The sequence below is a fragment of the Mizuhopecten yessoensis genome, unplaced genomic scaffold, assembly GCF_002113885.1.
Source record: "Mizuhopecten yessoensis strain PY_sf001 unplaced genomic scaffold, ASM211388v2 scaffold8657, whole genome shotgun sequence".
NCBI classification, from domain to species: domain Eukaryota; kingdom Metazoa; phylum Mollusca; class Bivalvia; order Pectinida; family Pectinidae; genus Mizuhopecten; species Mizuhopecten yessoensis.
The window spans coordinates 599,430-619,773 of record NW_018407656.1 but is presented as its reverse complement, the minus strand read 5'-3'; the positions used below and the strand labels follow the sequence as shown (position 1 = coordinate 619,773).

General features: G+C 36.7%; 1 protein-coding gene across 1 annotated transcript in view; it reads left to right on the top strand.

The window, feature by feature from the left end:
• LOC110456324 (opioid-binding protein/cell adhesion molecule homolog) overlaps window positions 1–20,344 on the top strand; it is a 145,347-nt gene that overhangs the window by 104,975 nt on the left and 20,028 nt on the right. The window contains exon 2 of the mRNA XM_021507000.1: window positions 7,618–7,751. Within this exon, the coding sequence (XP_021362675.1) occupies window positions 7,618–7,751 (134 nt within the window). The remainder of the gene's footprint in view (window positions 1–7,617; window positions 7,752–20,344) is intronic.

The following is a 20,344-nucleotide window of genomic DNA, read 5'->3' as shown; positions in this document are numbered from 1 at the left end:
GTTAACAACCGGTACAAAATCTTTATGTGGTACTGTTAACAACCAGTACAACAGCTATATGTGGTACTGTTTATACCCGTGCAACAGCTATATGTGTTACTGTTAACAACCGGTACAACATATTTATGTGTTACTGTTTATACCCGGTACAACATCTATTTGTGGTACTGTTCATACCCGGTACAACATCAATTTGTGTTACTGTTTATACCCGGTACAACATCAATAGGTGGTACTGTCTATACCCGGAACAACATCTATATGTGTTACTGTTAACAACCGGTACAACAGCTATATGTGGTACTGTTAACCAGCGGTACAACAGCTATATGTGGTACTGTTAACAACCGGTACAACATCTATATGTGGTACTGTTAACAATCGGTACAACATCTTTATGTGTTGCTGTTTATGACCGGTACAACATCCATATGTGGTACTGTTAACAATCGGTACAACATCTTTATGTGTTGCTGTTTATGACCGGTACAACATCTATATGGTATACTGTTAACAACCGGTACAACATCTATATGTGGTACTATTTATACCTGGTACAACATCTTTATGTGGTACTGTTAACAACCGGTACAACAGCTATATGTGGTACTGTTAACAACCGGTACAACATCTTTATGTGGTACTGTTTATTCCTGGTACAACATTTATATGTGTTACTGTTAACAACCAGTTCAACATCTATATGTGTTACTGTTTATACCCGGTACAACAGCTATATGTGATACTTTTAACAACTGGTACAACATATATATGTGTTACTGTTTATACTCGGTACAACAGCTATATGTGTTACTGTTAACAACCAGTACAACATCTATATGTGGTACTGTTGATAACCGGTACAACATCTTTATGTGGTACTGTTTATTCCTGGTACAACATTTGTATGTGTTACTGTTAACAACCAGTTCAACATCTATATGTGTTACTGTTTATACCCGGTACAAAAGCTATATGTGATACTTTTAACAACTGGTACGTACAACATCTTTATGTGGTACTGTTAACAACCAGGACAACATCTATATGTGATACTGTTAACAACCGGTACAACATATATGTGTGGTACTGTTGACAACAGGTACAACATCTATATGTGTTACTGTTTATAACCGGTACAACATCTATATGTGTTGCTGTTAATGACCGGTACAACATCTATATGGTATACTGTTAACAACCGGTACAACAGCCATATGTGGTACTGTTAACAACCGGTACAACAGCTATATGTGGTACTGATATGTGGTACTGTTAACAATCGGTACAACATCTTTATGTGTTGCTGTTTATGACCGGTACAACATTGCTATGTGTTACTCCAGTACAACATCTATATGAGGAAATGTTAATAACCGGTACAACATATATATGTGTTATTGTTTATTCCCGGTACAACAGCTATATGTGGTACTGATATGTGGTACTGTTAACAATCGGTACAACATCTTTATGTGTTGCTGTTTATGACCGGTACAACATTGATATGTGTTACTCCAGTACAGCATCTATATGTGTTACTGTTAACAACCAGGACAACATCTATATGTGATACTGTCAACAACTGGTACAACATATATATGTGTTATTGTTTATACCCGGTACAACATCTATATGTGTTGCTGTTAATGACCGGTACAACATTGATATGTGTTACTCCAGTACCACATCTATATGTGGTACTGTTAACAGCCGGTACAACATCTATATGTGTTCCTGTTAACAACCGGTACAACATCTATATGTGTTACTGTTAACAACCAGTTCAACATCTATATTTGTTACTGTTAACAACCGGTACAACACCTATATGTGTTACTGTTAACAACCGGTACAACAGCTATATGGCGGTACAACATCTATATTTGTTTCTGTTAACAACCGGTTCAACATCTATATGTGGTCCTGTTTATACCTGGTACAACATCTATATTTGTTTCTGTTAACAACCGGTTCAACAGCTATATGTGATACTGTTAACAACCGGGTACAACATCTATGTGTGGTACTGTTAACAACGGGTACAACAGCCATAGGTGTTAATGTTTATACCACCCGGAACAACATCTATATGTGTTACGTACAACATCTATATATGGTACTGTTTATACCCGGTACAACATCTATATATGGTACTGTTAACAACCGGTACAACAGCCATATGTGTTAATGTTTATACCCGGTACAACATCTATATGTGTTACAGTTAACAACCGGTACAAAATCTTTATGTGGTACTGTTAGCAACCAGTACAACAGCTATATGTGGTACTGTTTATACCCGGTACAACATCTATATGTGGTACTATTTATAACCGGTACAACAGCAAGGTATGTAACTGTGTATAACCGGTACAACAGCAAGGTATGTTTCTGTGTATAACCGGTACAACAGCAAGGTTTGTTACTGTTTATAACCGGTACAACAGCAAGGTATGCTATTGTTTATAACCGGTACAACAGCACTTTATGTGTTGCTGTTTATGACCGGTACAACATTGATATGTGTTACTCCAGTACAACATCTATATGTGTTACTGTTTATAACCTGTACAACATCTATATGTGTTACTTTTTATACCTTTTACAACATCTATATGTTTTACTGTTTATACCCGGTACAACAGTTATATGTGGTACTTGTAACAACCAGTACAACATCTAAATGTGGTACTGTTAACAACCTGTACAACATCTATATGTGTTACTGTTTATAACCTGTACAACATCTATATGTGGTACTATTTATAACCGGTACAACAGCATGGTATGTTACTGTTTATAACCGGTACCGGTACAACAGCTATATGTTGTACCGTTTATACCCGGTACAACATCTCTTTGTGTTACTGTTAACAACCCGTACAACAGCTATATGACTGTTAACAACCGGTACAACATCTTTATGTGTTACTTTTAACAACCGGTACAACATCTTTATGTGTTACTTTTAACAACCGGTACAACATCTTTATGTGTTGCTGTTTATGACCGGTACAACATTGATATGTGTTACTCCAGTACAACATCTATATGTGTTTCTGTTAACAACCGGTACAACATATGTAGGTGTTACTGTTTACAAGCGGTACCAGCTATATGTTGTACTGTTTATACTCGGTACAACAGCTATATGTGGTACTGCTAACAACCAGTACAACATCTATATATGGTACTGTAACAACCGGTACAACAGCCATAGGTGTTAATGTTTATACCCGGTACAACATCAATATGTGGTACTGTTTATACCCGTACAACAGCTATATGTGGTACTGTTAACGACCAGTACAACATCTATATGTGGTACTATTTATACCTGGTACAACATCTATATGTGGTACTATTTATAACCGGTACAACAGCATGGTATGTTACTGTTTATAACCGGTACAACAGCAAGGTATGCTATTGTTTAGTACAACATATTTATGTGTTACTGTTTATACCCGGTACAACATCTAAATGTGGGACTGTTAACAACCGGTACAACAGCCATAGGTGTTAATGTTTATACCCGGTACAAAAGCTATATGTGGTACTGTTAACAGCCAGTACAACATCTATATGTGTTACTGTTTATTGTTAACAACCGGTACAACATTTATGTGTGGTACTGTTAACAACCAGTCCAACATCTATATGTGGTACCGTTAGCAACCAGTACAACATCTATATATGGTACTGTCAACAACCGGTACAACAGCCATAGGTGTTAATGTTTATACCCGGTACAACATCTAAATGTGGTACTGTTAACAACCGGTACAACATATTTATGTGTTACTGTTTACAAGCGGTACAACAGCTTTATGTGCTACTGTTAACAACCGGTACAATAATCTATATGTGGTACTGTTAACAACCGGTACAACATCTATATGTCGTTCTGTTAACACCCGGTTCAACAGCTATATGTGGTACTGTTTATACCCGGTTCAACATCTATATGTTGTACTGTTTATACCCGGTACAACAGCCATATGTTGTACTGTTTATACCCGGTACAACAGCCATATGTGATACTGTTTATGTCCGGTACAACAGCCATATGTGATACTGTTTATGTCCGGTACAACAGCCGTATGTGATACTGTTTTTACCCGGTACAACAGCCGTATGTGTTACTCTTTATAACCGGTACAACATCTTTATGTGGTACTGATAACAACCGGTACAACATCTATATGTGGTACTGTTAAAAACCGGTACAACAGCTATGTGTGATACTGTTTATATCCGGTACAACAGACATATATGATAATGTTTATACCCGGTACAACATCTATATGTGTTACTGTTTATACCCGGTACAACATCTATATGTGGTACTGTTTACAACCGGTACAACAGCAAGGTATGTTATTGTTTATAACCGGTACAACAGCAAGGTATGCTATTGTTTATAACCGGTACAACAGCAAGGTATGTTACTGTTTATAACCGGTACAACAGCAAGGTATGTTACTGTTTATAACCGGTACAACAGCAAGGTATGTTATTGTTTATAACCGGTACAACAGCGAGGTATGTTTCTGTGTATAACCGGTTCAACAGCAAGGTTTGTTGCTGTTTATAACCGGTACAACAGCAAGGTATGTTTCTGTGTATAACCGGTACAACAGTAAGGTATGTTACTGTTTATAACCGGTACAACAGCAAGGTATGTTACTATCTATAACCGGTACAACAGCAAGGTATGTTATTGTTTATAACCGGTACAACAACAAGGTATGTTGCTGTTTATATACGGAACAACATCTATATGTGGTACTGTTTACAACCGGTACAACAGCAAGGTATGTTTCTGTGTATAACCGGTACAACAGTAAGGTTTGTTACTGTTTATAACCGGTACAACAGCAAGGTATGTTACTGTTTATAACCGGTACAACAGCAAGGTATGTTATTGTTTATAACCGGTAAAACAGCAAGGTACATGTATCTTATTGTTTATAAACGGTAAAACAGTAAGGTATCTTATTGTTTATAAACGGTAAAACAGTAAGGTATGTTACTGTTTATAACCGGTACAACAGTAAGGTATGTTACTGTTTATAACTGTTACAACAGCAAGGTATGTTACTGTTTATAACCGGTACAACAATATACAGTTGTTTCATGCCTTATCAGTCAACAGTCAAAACCATTTTCCCTCGGAGTTGGGACCCACCAAATGAACTGTTTCCCTCGGCCTGCGGCCTCGGGAAACAGTTCATCTGGAGGGGCCCAACTCCTCGGGAAAATAGGTTTGACTGTTGACTGATAAGGCATGAAACAACTGTTTTGTTACTTAACAATGAAAAACCAAAAAGTTCTATGTCGAATGTGATGTTTAGGTCTACCGACAGACGACCGTCAACAATCGAGTACCAACAACGCTTGATCATCGGGGTGCTTGTAATTATAGGTGCGTTCGATTACCTAACATGCGACCAGTCAACAGTTGCACGTGACCAGTCAACAGTTTCACGTGACCACTCAACAGTTTTACGGTGACCAGTCAACAGTTTTACGGTAGCACACATAAGCTATAGGTCGTTTGGTGAATCGTCTGGGAAACAGTCGAAATTGATTAATATGCATTTATATAGCGAGTCAGGTAACAATAAGGTATGTTACTGTTTATAACCGGTACAACAGCAATGTATGTTACTGTTTGTAACCGGTACAACAGCAAGGTGAGTTACTGTTTATAACCGGTACAACAGCAAGGTATTTTATTGTTTATAACCTGTACAACAGCAAGGTATGTAACTGTGTATAACCGGTACAACAGCAAGGTTTGTTACTGTTTATAACCGGTACAACAGCAAGGTATGTAACTGTGTATAACCGGTACAACAGTATACAGTTGTTTCATGCCTTATCAGTCAACAGTCAAAACTATTTTCCCGAGGAGTTGGGACCCACCAGATGAACTGTTTCCCGAGGCCGCAGGCCGAGGGAAACAGTTCATTTGGTGTGTCCCAACTCCGAGGGAAAATGGTTTGACTGTTGACTTAAAAGGCATGAAACAACTGTTTTGTTACTTGACCAATGAAAAACCAAAAAGTTCTATGTCGAATGTGATGTTTAGATCTACCGACAGACGACCGTCAACAATCCAGTACCAACAACGCTTGATCATCGGGGTGCTTGTAATAATAGGTGCGTTCGATTACCTAACATGTGACCAGTCAACAGTTGCAACATATATATGTGTTATTGTTTATACCCGGTACAACAGCTATATGTGGTACTGTTAACAACCGGTACAACATCTATATGTGGTACTGTTTACAACCGGTACAACAGCAAGGTATGTAACTGTGTATAACCGGTACAACAGCAAGGTTTGTTACTGTTTATAACCGGTACAACAGTAAGGTATGTTACTGTCTATAACCGGTACAACAGCAAGGTATGTTATTGTTTATAACCGGTACAACAGCAAGGTATGTTACTGTTTATAACAGTTCCAACATCAAGGTGTGTAGCAATTCATAACTTTTAAATCATCAAGGTGTGTTCCTGTTTATAAACCGCTACAACAACAATGTGAGTAAAAGTTTAAAAACCACTACAATAATCTTTATTTGCATAGAGCACGCATTCTGGGTTCAACTGGTGGGTTTTTTTCGTGGACAACTAGCACATTGTATCTGTCGTGCGCGTGAGGTTCTAATTGCCTCGCCAAGGCTCGGTTCGGATATATCAATTCAAAGTATATGAATGTGTACCTCAACGACAGACAACAATACTATCTCTACTTCATCTCCATTAACAGGCTGGGTTTAATTAAGTTGGTTTTAACAGGCGTATAGTGTGATACACACAATCAGTGTCTCTAGGACAGATACGTACATTTTACCAAGCAAAACTAGCTTCTTGGTCTGCACTTGTTCAAAGTCTCGAAGCAAAGTTTACTGAACGCTAACTTTTATCTGTATAAAATTGTCTTATGAAAATAATTTTGAATCTTTCTCGTTTTAATGATAGTCTGAAATTTTGACAATTTTGAAAGGCCACAATTGAAAACCTGATATTACGCTAATTAGGCGGTCCTTGGTCTCAGAAGTACATTGTGTCATAAATCTTAAAGAAAGAAGACATTGATTTATATAGCATAACTTTATTCACGGCCATTCAGAGGTGGATGAGTGAAAACTTGTTATAGTTTAAAGGTTTTGTTTTACATTCGATCAACAATAAAATTTCGGGAAGTGTCCGTTTTGTTTTTCTAGTTTTGTTTGTTTCCGATTTTGAATATCATGTATTGCTTGAAAGCGTAAGGAGGTGTTGTAAACGTTTACTCGCTTTAGCGATTGACCTTCCAATGTAGATAGGACAGTATGACCTTTTTGATGTTTTCTCCTTTTTGTGCTGTTCTACATGAAGGTAGAGTTTGATTTTCTGCTAAATACAACAGATGAGTGACATTTTCCTTCCATTATTGTTGATGTTACGAATGTAATCAGGCTCACTTCTCAAAATAAACGTGTTCTTCGAAAGTGTGAGTGAGGGTACGTGATTATGACTTTGTCCCCAGGTCTGGCTTCGTGATGTGATGACGACAACTTTCTATAACTCTTTGTCTGGTTTTGTTTGTTTCAGTTCTGTCCGCCATTGAACACTCGACGCAGACGACACTGTATCCGGTATTCGACACATCGCCCGTCAACATCACAACAACATCCGGGCGGACAGCTAAACTGCCGTGTGAGGTCTTCTATCGGGGTAATCATAAGGTATGTACAACATCACAACACAACACCTCATCACAACACAACATCCCAAAAACAGCCGGGCGGACAGCTAAACTGCCGTGTGAGGTCTTCTATCGGGGTAATCATAAGGTATGTACAAAATCACAACACAACAGCACAACACAGCATAACACAACATCACAACACAGCATCACAACACAACATCACAACAACAGCCGGGTAGACAGCTAAACTACCGTGTGAGGCTTTCTATCGGGGTAATCATAAGGTATGTACAACATCACAACACAACAGCACGACACAACATAACACAACATCATAACACAACATCACAACAAAACATCACAGTACAACATCACAACAACAGCCAGGCAGACAGCTACACTACCGTGTGAGGTTTTCTATCGGGGTAATCATAAGGTATGTACAACCTCCCAACACAACAGCACAACACAACATAACACAACATCATAACGCAACATCACAACAAAACATCACAGTACAACATCACAACAACAACCGGGCAGACAGCTAAACTACCGTGTGAGGTTTTCTATCGGGGCAATCATAAGGTATGTACAACATCACAACACAACAGCACAACACAACATAACACAACATCATAACACAACATCACAACAAAACATCACAGTACAACATCACAACAACAGCCGGGCAGACAGCTAAACTATCGTGTGAGATTTTCTATCGGGGTAATCATAAGGTATGTGCAACATCACAACACAACAGCACAACACAACATAACCCAACATCATAACACAACATCACAACAAAACATCACAGTACAACATCACAACAACAGCCGGGCAGACAGCAAAACTACCGTGTGAGATTTTCTATCGGGGTAATCATAAGGTATGTACAAAATCACAACACAACAGCACAACACAGCATAACACAACATCACAACACAGCATCACAACACAACATCACAACAACAGCCGGGTAGACAGCTAAACTACCGTGTGAGGTTTTCTATCGGGGTAATCATAAGGTATGTACAACATCACAACACAACAGCACATCACAACACAACATCCCAAAAACAGCCGGGCGGACAGCTAAACTACCGTGTGAGGTCTTCTATCGGGGTAATCATAAGGTATGTACAAAATCACAACACAACAGCACAACACAGCATAACACAACATCACAACACAGCATCACAACACAACATCACAACAACAGTCGGGCGGACAGCTAAACTACCGTGTGAGGTCTTCTACCGGGGTAATCATAAGGTAGGTACAAAATATAACAGCACTGCATAGCATCACATCGCACAAACAACAAATCATATATGTTGTCAGTATTCCATACACAAATAAAACAAACATATTATGTAATTAATAACAGTGTTTGACGGCTCGTAATTTCGGTAATCTCGACGTTTTAAGAAGTTTTATGACAGTGGATATATAAAATACGTCAACACGCTCGGGGACATTCCTTCGTTTAGGATTATAAACAACGTCTATCTGTTCCTGTAGAATGACATCGAGTCTTCATTTAAAATCCTGCGGATAATATACGGCACACTCCCATCTGTATATCACAATTTAACCATGGTGGATCATGTGTATGTAGGCATCAATTATTTATTTAGTTAGCCGTGAAATTTATTTTGATATGTTAACTATGTCAATATTGTTTCTAATACCAAAACACGCGAAGAACAAAGGAGAAGAACATAAGTAATTTTAGAGTGGAGCGATTTTTCCGGACATAAATCGCGATGTATTTCGTGCTCCCATGGCACTGTGTATTATTCGAGGTCGATTTCTTGCTCCGAAGCCGATTAATTTGACATTTGACCTTTCTTTGATGTTTGGAGATGAACATTATGTAGAGGACTTGTTGAGGCAGAATGTGACAACAGCAATGTTATTTAGTAGTCAGATATTCTCCACTCCTATATGTGACATCGATAATATAAAAAAAAAAGTTGGAAATTTACAGTAAAATCAATTTTTCCCGTCTACCAGCATATCAGTTTACTACAGAGGGTGTAGCATCTGTCGTGTTTCTGACAGAATTTGGTGGGGGGTTTTGCCTTCGCTAATACCAATATATGTGACAATGTTTGCACAAGCTTAAGGATATCTACTATCATCTAGTTATATTCCGATCAATGACTTTCTAAAAACCTCTCCGTACGACATTCTATCATGTTACTTTGTTATCCGGACTTCGCTAATCCGGAAAAATTAAATGACTTGTTTTTTACCACAATTGTCCAGAAAATTCTTTATTTCGGTCAAAAATATCCGGATTAGCGATGCCCAGTTATATTTAGTGCGAACCTCGATGATTTGGACTGCGATAGACCGAAAATATCGCTTTATTTCTGGACAACAAATTCATAATGGGCAATCCAAAGGTTAGCTTCTAATTTGTCAATCACTTCACATATGGGAGTGTATACATACAGCTGTATTTAGTGTTTCGTTCACTTGTTTAAAAACAATTTTTTGGTTTTTAGTAACACAAATGCATTATCTAAACATGACAATATTTATTTTGCTCTTCGTCATATTACCTGTCCATGTTTTAATTATGTTAAAACTGACAATGAACGTACAGGGCAATCAGCTGGCTACTCTTTTGCAAATAAAGTTATTCCAAATGATTAGGTTTTATGCTCACTGTAGGGATTCACTCAATAGGAATAGAAAACAATTGAATAAGTTTAGTCTTGCTCCATCAATTGATAGACGGAATTAATTCGACATCGTACGTAGACTTTGAACGATTTTCTGCACCAATACAATTTGGGTTTTTTTATTCGATAATTTAGGTAATGAACACATGTATTCCTCGTGTCAGTTCTAACGTGTATAGACTGTATTATCTTCGATATTTTTTTATTATCTTTTTTATTTTGTAATATTTTCCCAGAAAACAAAGCATGCAGTTCCTGAGGTATATAATTTGCACAATATTTTTTGGTTATATCCTAGTCTTTTACATTATTTTTATTTAATTTTATTTATCTATTTATCTATTTTGTTTTATATCTATTTTTGGCATTTACACATGCATCTTAATGTTTGTGTGTTCTACCGTATGCCTTTTCACATGTTAATCCCTTTGGACATGACAATGACAAGTTTTTATTCTCGCAAACTGGTTACAGTGTAGAGAATTATATACATATATATAGTACAGTTTACATATAAATCATGGTGTTAATGGCAAGTGTTAATTCGCTCAATTATGTGCGTAAGGAATTTTATAAGTGAAATTAGTTCTTCATTATTGACATAATTAAATAATGTATTAAACTTTAAAATACTAAGACTTTCAAAATAGTATCTCGACATAAATTTTCTTCTGTTTTGCACTATCTGGTGGTCATTACAATTAAATAAATAATGATATTCGTCTCCAATTTCATTTAGGTCACAAAAAATACATTTTCTATCTTCTCTTGGAATGTTATTCCATATACCACATTCAATAGGAAATTTTACATTACAAATTCTAAATTTACAATAAACATTTGCTAGTCTTGGAGGGAGATCTAGCAGGTATTTTTCTAATACTAAGTCATTTTTAAAAATTCTGTAATTGGTCCCTTTAGATGAATTGAAAACATCGCTTCTCCAATTATTAATGAATTTATCTTTTAGTATATGGAAAACTGTATTTTTCAACCATTGGGTACTTTGGAATTCTTGACTTTCAAATATATTTATTAAATTACATTCATCAAGGATATTTTTAATACAATTCAACCATTGAGTATTATAGTTTATAATAATTTTATACATTTTATTACTTAACTTATTAGGTATTGGTTCTAACAATTTGGCCCAAAATCCAATCATTCTAACTTTGATATTTATACTCAGAGGAAATCTTCCTAATTCCCCATAAATCATGAAATTGGGTGTCGATGTTTTCACCTGAAGAATATGTTTACAGAATTTTAAATGTAAACGTTCTAACAGTTTGTAATCACAAAAAACCCAGACTTCATAACCATACAACATCACAGGCTTGATAGCTTTATCGAAAATATCTAATTTACAGTCAATTGATAGATTATGGTCTCTGCATTTAGCAATAGCACCATACATTGCTCTAAGGCCCTTATCGTATAATTGTCTAATATTTAACTGCGTGAAACCAATTTGAGTAAAATGAACACCAAGATATTTGATATTTTTCACAATTTCTACTTCATTTCTGTTATAAGTAAAACGTATATTTTGGGATACTCTCCCTCTGCCAAATATCATCACTTTTGTTTTATCGATATTTACTTAAGATGCCACAATTTTGAATAATCATAAAACACATTAAGATGTTTTTGTAAATCTTCTGGGGTGTCTGCTAACAAAATAGTGTCGTCAGCATATAACATTACATACAACTTGAGATATATTTGTAACTCATTCTCAAGTTTGATAGGCCTGTACAATTCTAAAAACATTTCAAGGTCATTTAGATACAATGAAAATAAAAATGGAGAAAGATTTTCACCCTGCCCAACCCCGGAATTACAGGTGAAGATATCGGAGAATGCCAACTGACAATTACACGGACCAGCTCAACCGAGAAATACAATCCCGGTGTGTGTTACATTTTACACTCTGCGATATCTGAATAAATGAAAGCTATGTATTGAGTTCGATTAAATAAAAAGTCATCATCATTAACGAGCATTTAAAGAAAGATTTAAAACAATGCATGCGACATATTTGATCAAACAAGAACAGCCCCTTTGATACACTCATACAGCTGTAATGGACACTGAAAGGAACTGCAATTATTGTCGAGGTTTCCTACAGAGGTTGGGTGAAATGTACACGCACAAACTGTCAAATGTACCAATAAAGGGAAGTTGTAAAGTGCTTATATAAACATTTATATGTATTGTACTTTCTGGAGGTTTATTAAGATATATTCGCGGCCTGCAAAGCAAATTATAAACCCGCAAATCCCTTGCTCTTCCATAGGAGGTTCAACGAGCCCCTCTTTGGCTACACGTCGACTATAACCTACATTATATTTTCATTGACGTAAGCGCGGAAGTTTGACCCTGCGAATTTAAAGCCATCTTATTCCATTAGTCCGAAACCTCGACAACTACATTTTCAATAAATACAATTTCTGCTATCCGATACAATTAATCTTTTAATTTTCGCGAGCACTGCTTTTTGAGATTACTATTCAATTAACTTATTTTTGAAGATTTTAATGCAATTGTAATTGTAAGTTTCCGAACACATTTTCACAAGTCATGAGCAACTCACTATCGAACGATGCATTTTCCTATATTGTCGTTTTTCTACCGTTTTTCGCACTATAAAATGGCTTTCCTTTTCAAATTATGTCATGACTATATTTCTTATGTTTTGGAAAGATTATAGTCTCCAACAGGGTCTCAGTTTGAGAGAGATAAAGGAGAAATGCTACTGAAACTGCTGTATTTTTTAAACATTATTTGGCTGATTGTGATTAAACAGTTCTCGAAGTATCTAAAGCTTACGGAATCTGGGTAAATAATGAACGTTTAATACGGGCTAATACGGTTTCTTTTCGCACGAACAGGAAAGATATACACATGGATTAAATTGTTTTATGTAATACTGAGTATACAAATCGAACGAGTTCGGGCTTAAATGTTTTCGTTCAATACCAGCATGACGAAAATAGATAGCTTTACGCACTCCAGTGTAATTAGCGCTCTCCCGGGAGGAATCTATATTGTAATTGTAATTTTAATGAACTTAGTTTAGTCACATATTACTTAGCTTATTGCTCTGTTCCAACTACATAGATTTCATTGTCTTCACAAAAACAAAGTATTGATGCAAAATTTCGCTCGTAAGAATCGTTTTTTGGTGTTTTTTTTAAATCAATAGCAATGTTATTTGTTTTTGTTTTTCTTAACTCTTTGTCTTTTTTGTATGACGCAGTAAGATTTAAGAATCTGTTTGGGGGGAAAAGCGATGCAGAGTATCTTAATTAATATGTACATTATAATTTTGAAGATTAAGAAACACACTTTTCTTCCAGATCGCTTATAATTCGTGAAGTATGGTATTTTCACGCGAATTCGCAAAGTGAGTCAACCGCTACATGTAATTTTAAGATATCGTGAATATTTATCAAGGCCAAATTGAAAAGAAAGAAAAAAGATATTTTAACAATGTTCCTCCTTCCTGCTAATGTAAATATCTTTCTTTTGTGCCTAACTTGTTAAATAACGGTAATCATCGTCTTTTCGCGTCGGGACTTTGAAGTAAAAGACAATATAGACGGAAATGTTATATAAGTACCATTGGTCTAAATAACATGTAAAGACAGGTTTGTTTCAGGATTATTCTTAATTAAGAAAATGTTCAAATTATCCGGACCAACAAGAGTGATTTATATAAGTTTGTAAACTTGTTCTGTATCTTTTTGTAAAACAAATAGAAGTGGGGTTTTCCTTTCTTTTTTATTTTATTTTAAATTTTTAACATGTTTCATTTAAATCTAGCTATGTTGCATTGTGAAGAGATGGGATCAAAATCTTGTTTGTTAACAAATAGATGTTATGAACATTTTTAGTCTTTTGCGTAGTATGTCTTGCGATACTCGGTCAGGAGTTATAAGTTTGAGTACCAAAAACACTTCAGGTTTTCTCTTTTCCGTTCTTACTGGTCCTCATTGAAACACTTAGGACTTCCATTTATTGCAGACCTCTTTTCCTTTTCGATGATATGGTCTACTGGTCTTTGCGCAATTTTTTTACCAATATGCAATGTAACACTAAGGATATCTATCCCTTTTTCGTCAGAACCTTTGAAAATCGGTTTTTGGGATCCCCTCACGTTATTTGATTCATAAACGGTAGACTGAATATGGATTGAGTGTTTGATTGGTTAAAAATTGCAGTATATACATGTATATAAATTGCGAACTTGGTTTTAGATACGGAATGAAGACTCGCGGTTGTTATCCTTGATATATAATTATCCCTACTTCGAGCATTTGAGCTCAGACATAATTACACTTGAACGATGTATTTAATTTTCGAAATTACATATCCCAGTAACCAACGAATATTTCATTTCGATTTGTTTTATTTTGAGCTGTTTTCAATTTTGAAATTAGGTCACAGTTTCGTTTCGTTCTTATTTTACTTTACATGTGACTATACACTGTGTCATATGAATCGAATAATTTTGTGGCATTTGATATTTATACAGAAATATTACTTGCTGCTTTTTAAAACAAACATGTGACATATCGGCTCCATACCTTTAAGGATCGATGTCCCGCTACAGACAAATCACTAGAGATTTCCACGAGCTTTTCGTACTTATAAATTACCTCCCGTTTGATTACCTTTGAACTTGGCCAGGTGGGGTGACTACATGGACAGTTCAGTNATGACATTACACAATCCCTATCATGCATGCGCACATTTGTAAATTTGAATCTGACGATGACTTGTTTGTCTCGAAACTTTGAATTATTAATCCGGACATTTTAATTTCTTAATCCGAAAACTTCAAGTTCTAGGCAGAGTCTATAGAAAGAAATGCTTTTCTTAAATTTTAGTGGTCAGAACGCGCGGTTTCTGGATGATCGGGGCGTTTAACTTTCTTTTAAACGCATATTTTTAAGTAGTTCTAGGAAATGTTTAACGCCTTAACTTTTAGTGATATACATTTGTATGATATATCACTAAGGCAGTTTACTTTTTCTCGTGTGGTCTCATCCATTGGTTTCCTTTATGCAATGCTGCCGATATTTGTCGAGTTCTTTTCTGTGTCACAAAGTACATTTCAAAAAGTAAAAGTTTCATCAAATGAGGAATTTATTTCAATCTTCTATATTCAAAATTAATATGAAAAAGATCATTCAATCAATTTCTAAAATGTTGAAAATGCCCGGATAGAGATGATTACCCACAAAATCTTTCAGAAAACTGTACACTGAGGATAGACCGAGCCAGCGTTTTATATAATTTGATTGTCAATTCTGGCTTCAGACATGTTTTAACCTGAAAGCGTGAGGTTATCCGAATAGTCTGCTAGATAACAGACAACTGTGCAAATAATTGCGCACTATAAACAAAATGTAAATAAAATTTTAGTTAGGCTATGAAATATAACATAGCACATACATTACTCATACCTCATGGTCTCCGATAAGAGAAATTTGGGGATACAATTCACATTATCTTCGTTAAATTACTGTCAAAATACTACAGTTAATAACACCACCTTTCAAACCCATTGGCAGTTTCAAGAGATTTATTTTTATAATAGGNGAATAAGGAATACCACCATGACATTACACAATCCCTATCATGCATGCGCACATTTGTAAATTTGAATCTGACGATGACTTGTTTGTCTCGAAACTTTGAATTATTAATCCGGACATTTTAATTTCTTAATCCGAAAACTTCAAGTTCTAGGCAGAGTCTATAGATAGAAAAACTTTTCTTAAATTTTAGTGGTCAGAACGCGCGGTTTCTGGATGATCGGGGCCAAAATAGTAAGTTAATGTAACTCGGGATCTGTTTAGCTACAATGTATATCTGCTATAATATAGTATAAAGTAATATCCTGACTTATGTCTAATTTGATAACTGCCAAACTTAAAATCGGTATTAATGTTGAGAGTTAAAAGGACGTTGAGCATAGAAAAAAAATCCCGTCATTGCCTTATTAGATTTCAACACCATGTATGCGTAAGATTAACAATAGCAATTCTCTAACAGACGCCTAGCTGTGTTTCCTGACGTTATTGAATTACTGACGCGAGGCAGAAACAGTGTTTATCTTTTTCTGCATGTTTAGATTGAGAGATTTCGGGAGGGACGAATAACAAACGCTGTCTCTTCCGATGATGATAATAGAATGCGCCCATTATTGTCAGTTCAATACGAACGGATTCCGCTTATCTGATAATTTACCACCAGCATTGTGAAGAATTCCATCGCAAAACTCTTTTAATTGGTCTTGATATTGTTGAAAACAATATACTCAGCCGGCCCTCTACAGTAGCCGAAAATAGCAAGAGCTTTGTTCGTGAGCTACCAGAGTACAGACTGACGGCCCGCGATAGTGATTGAATCTGAATGAGCTTTGTTCGTGAGCTACCAGAGTACAAACTGACGGCCCGCCATAGTGATTGAGACTGAATGAGCTTTGTTCGTGAGTTACAAGAGTACAAACTGACGACCGGCTAAGTTTGTGGAGAACGGCAGAGCGTTTCTAGTGAGCTACCCGTGTAAAAAGTGACGGTTCGCTACGATAATGAAGAAAGACAAAGCTAAATGAGCTTGAAGAGTACAACCTAGCGGTATGTCACAGGGACGGAGAATGAAAGAGCTTCGATAGTGAGTTAGAGAGTACAAAAGGACGAACTGCCAGAATAACATAGAATTGATAATGAGCTACAGAGTACAAAATGACGAAATACCATAATGACGAAGAGTTACATAGCTTCGATAGTGATCTTCAGAGAACAAAATGACGAACTGCCAGAATGACGGAGAATAACATAGTTTCGATGGTGAGCTACAACAGAGTACAAAATGACGAAATGCCACAATGACTAAGAATTACATATCTTTGGTAGTCTACAAGAAGGTGAAAGAGCACAAAAATGACGGTCTGTCATCATGACGAAGAATGACAGAGCTTTGAAAGTGAGCTTAGATAGTGACGAACTGACTACCTCCTACGCACGTATACTGTGACGGAGAATAACCGAACTATACGAGTGGCTTGCCAGAAAAGTGGAATAGTGACACGTGTCCTTTGGATGTAGTAACTGCAGTGGTTTCAGGTGCCACTATTTGACTTCTTGTTGCGTTTGATGCAAAAAGACAAATGTTGAGAGAAAAGAAAGAAGTCTTTATCACCTACTCAGGATTAAAGGCTCAATACACCGGAAGTCAAACATGTGTCCACCCTTACCCTAGGTTGACAACGGGAAGATTGTAGTAACGACCTGGAAGGTAAACCATAAATGTCAAAGACGAAAATGTAATATTCTTAGAGAATTGTAAACACCATCGAGCTTTTAAGAGAATAATGCACTTTTTCAATCTGTCCCATCCAGCTTAAGGTCTAATATGTAGGGCAATAGCAACAGCTGGTTCACCTGTCGTCAATATAATGTGATCGGGCGGAATGCTGTGATGGGTGCCTTCGGCATGGTATTTCAGTGAGATAGCACTATTAAGTCGGCCTCAGATCCGTGCTATCACAAGGAGGCAAGTACACGAACATACCCTGTCTCCAGCTCAAATAACACATGCACACTTACATAACACACATTGTGCCACGTCCTTAAATGACCTTATATGTGAATATGACGTTAAGCAAAATAAAACCAAACCAAACCATTGAACACTTTCAATACAACTGTCGGTCGGCTTGTCCAGTATGTATTCAAGGTCGTTTTTCCCAATCTTGCCGAAAAGACCCGAGAATTAACGATTGGGGAATGTGGATGATTCACTTAGGCCCTCGTACTCAGACACGGCCAGACCTTGTTTAAAAGGTTTCAAATGGATATTTGGTGGTGTACCATTGATCGCCGTGACCTCTATTGACCCCCACAAGTCACAGATGTATTATTTGTCAAAACAACTAATTGTATCAATAGATAAATGAAGAAATGGCTACATGATCCATTACTAATTTTCCTAGCGTCCAGAGCTGTAGTCTTTTAATTCAGTTATATCGGAAACGGTTCTCGTCCATTAAATACTGCACTAGATAACGCGCGTTTTTTTTATCCCCTAGGATTATTTGATCTTTTGTGTCAAGTTACCGTCGAATACACGCTCAATCAGATCCTATGTACTAGTCATTTGTAAGATACGGGGAAAAGAAAGCTTTCGGTAACAACTTTTATCGCCCCTCCCCTATAATAATTCTGTGGATTTTGTATAATAAAGATATGATTTAATGAATAATTCTATGGAATTTGACGGGTTGTGTAACGAGCCCTTACCATCTAATGATTCTGGTGGTAAAACGCGTAATAAGATGTTATGCAATGAATAAATTCATAATAGTATAACATTTCGATCGTTTGATGTTTTTGGAAATGCGATCTACAATTCAATGCCTGATGTTCGTTCATTTGTGTGCTTGATTCATTGGTTCTATTTTGTTATATATACATTATATTTGTTAACACAATTATCCGAGTGCGAAATTTACTTCACAGCCAAACATTTTCCCAATACCCACAATATCAAGGGAGCTTATATACATGTACGATATTTCATTTACATTTTTTATTGATATTTTCTCGTTTAACACAGGAAAGATGTGTTTAGAAGCTGTGCACAGTATAGTTGGTAGAGCATCGGTCTGCTGTTCGGATCAAATTCGGACCCCCCAGACGGCGATGTTTGTATTGTGTCCTTGACCCTTTACCTTTGTGGCCCCAATTCTCCATACCTACAGTGGTAGTATACTATGAACTTGGTTGATACTACAGTGATTATGCTGTAGTATTCAAGTGATAAAGTTTCTGGTATTATTAAATGAGTTATTCGTGGGTGCCGCGGTGGCCAAGTGGTAAAAGCATGTGGCAGTTTGCTACCACTAGCACTCCACCACTGGGTCGCGGGTTCGAGACCTAAGTCTAGCAGTCACCAGGTACTGGCCGTAGATCGATGCTTTTTTTTTCTCCGAGAATTACGACTTTCCTCAACCACCAAAACCTGGCACGTCCTTAAATGACCATAGCCGTTTATAGGACGTAAAACATAAACACACCTAAGTTATTCGTAATACGGACCCATAACAATCACGGATAACCACAAACACGCACTAATCTGGTTATTGGTCCTGTGCTTAACACTAGTATTCTGGCCTCCCTGGCAGACGACCGAGTTCTAGTCCTGACAGCATAAATATTCAGAAATGATTTTTGAATCCCCTTCACACATTTTCAATGGCCCGTATGGAGCATAGAGTAGTTTGGTATGTTCGCACGACAGTGTTAATGCTTAAAGATATAAATAAAGTAATACTATCTAAAAAGATACTGTTGGACGTAGGGTCCCACTATACAACACTAATATACACAATATACATATGTGAAGGTGTAAAGCCAGGTGGCATAGCATCAGAGGTTTGCGCCTCACAAGTAAGCTCCTCCGAAACCATCAACTTGTTTCGATCATATTATTAATTGAAATACGTGAATTATGTACTGTAAAGTGAACTTATTTTAGCTACATGTAGATATATCAAACGCCATACAATAACATTAATGTTTATTGCTTTCTCTTGACGTCACAATGGGTCATGTTATACATTCATTGGCGACCGAATGTTTCACCTCAATTAATTATAATTTACGAGGGTAAAACTCAGTCGTGATGACTCTTGCTCAATTTTCTAGAAAGGCTATTAATAAGGGAAATATGATCGGGAAACTCGGGCATTTATTTCCTGTCATGTGACCAATACGGTCCAATCAGACAGGTTGTTATACAGATGCACTATAACAGTACGGGAGACGAAATGCCAAGTTTTGATGACATGTATGTATCCACTGCATACCGGGGAGTGGGGATTGGGGACCGGGGGCCGGGGATAGGGGAGTGG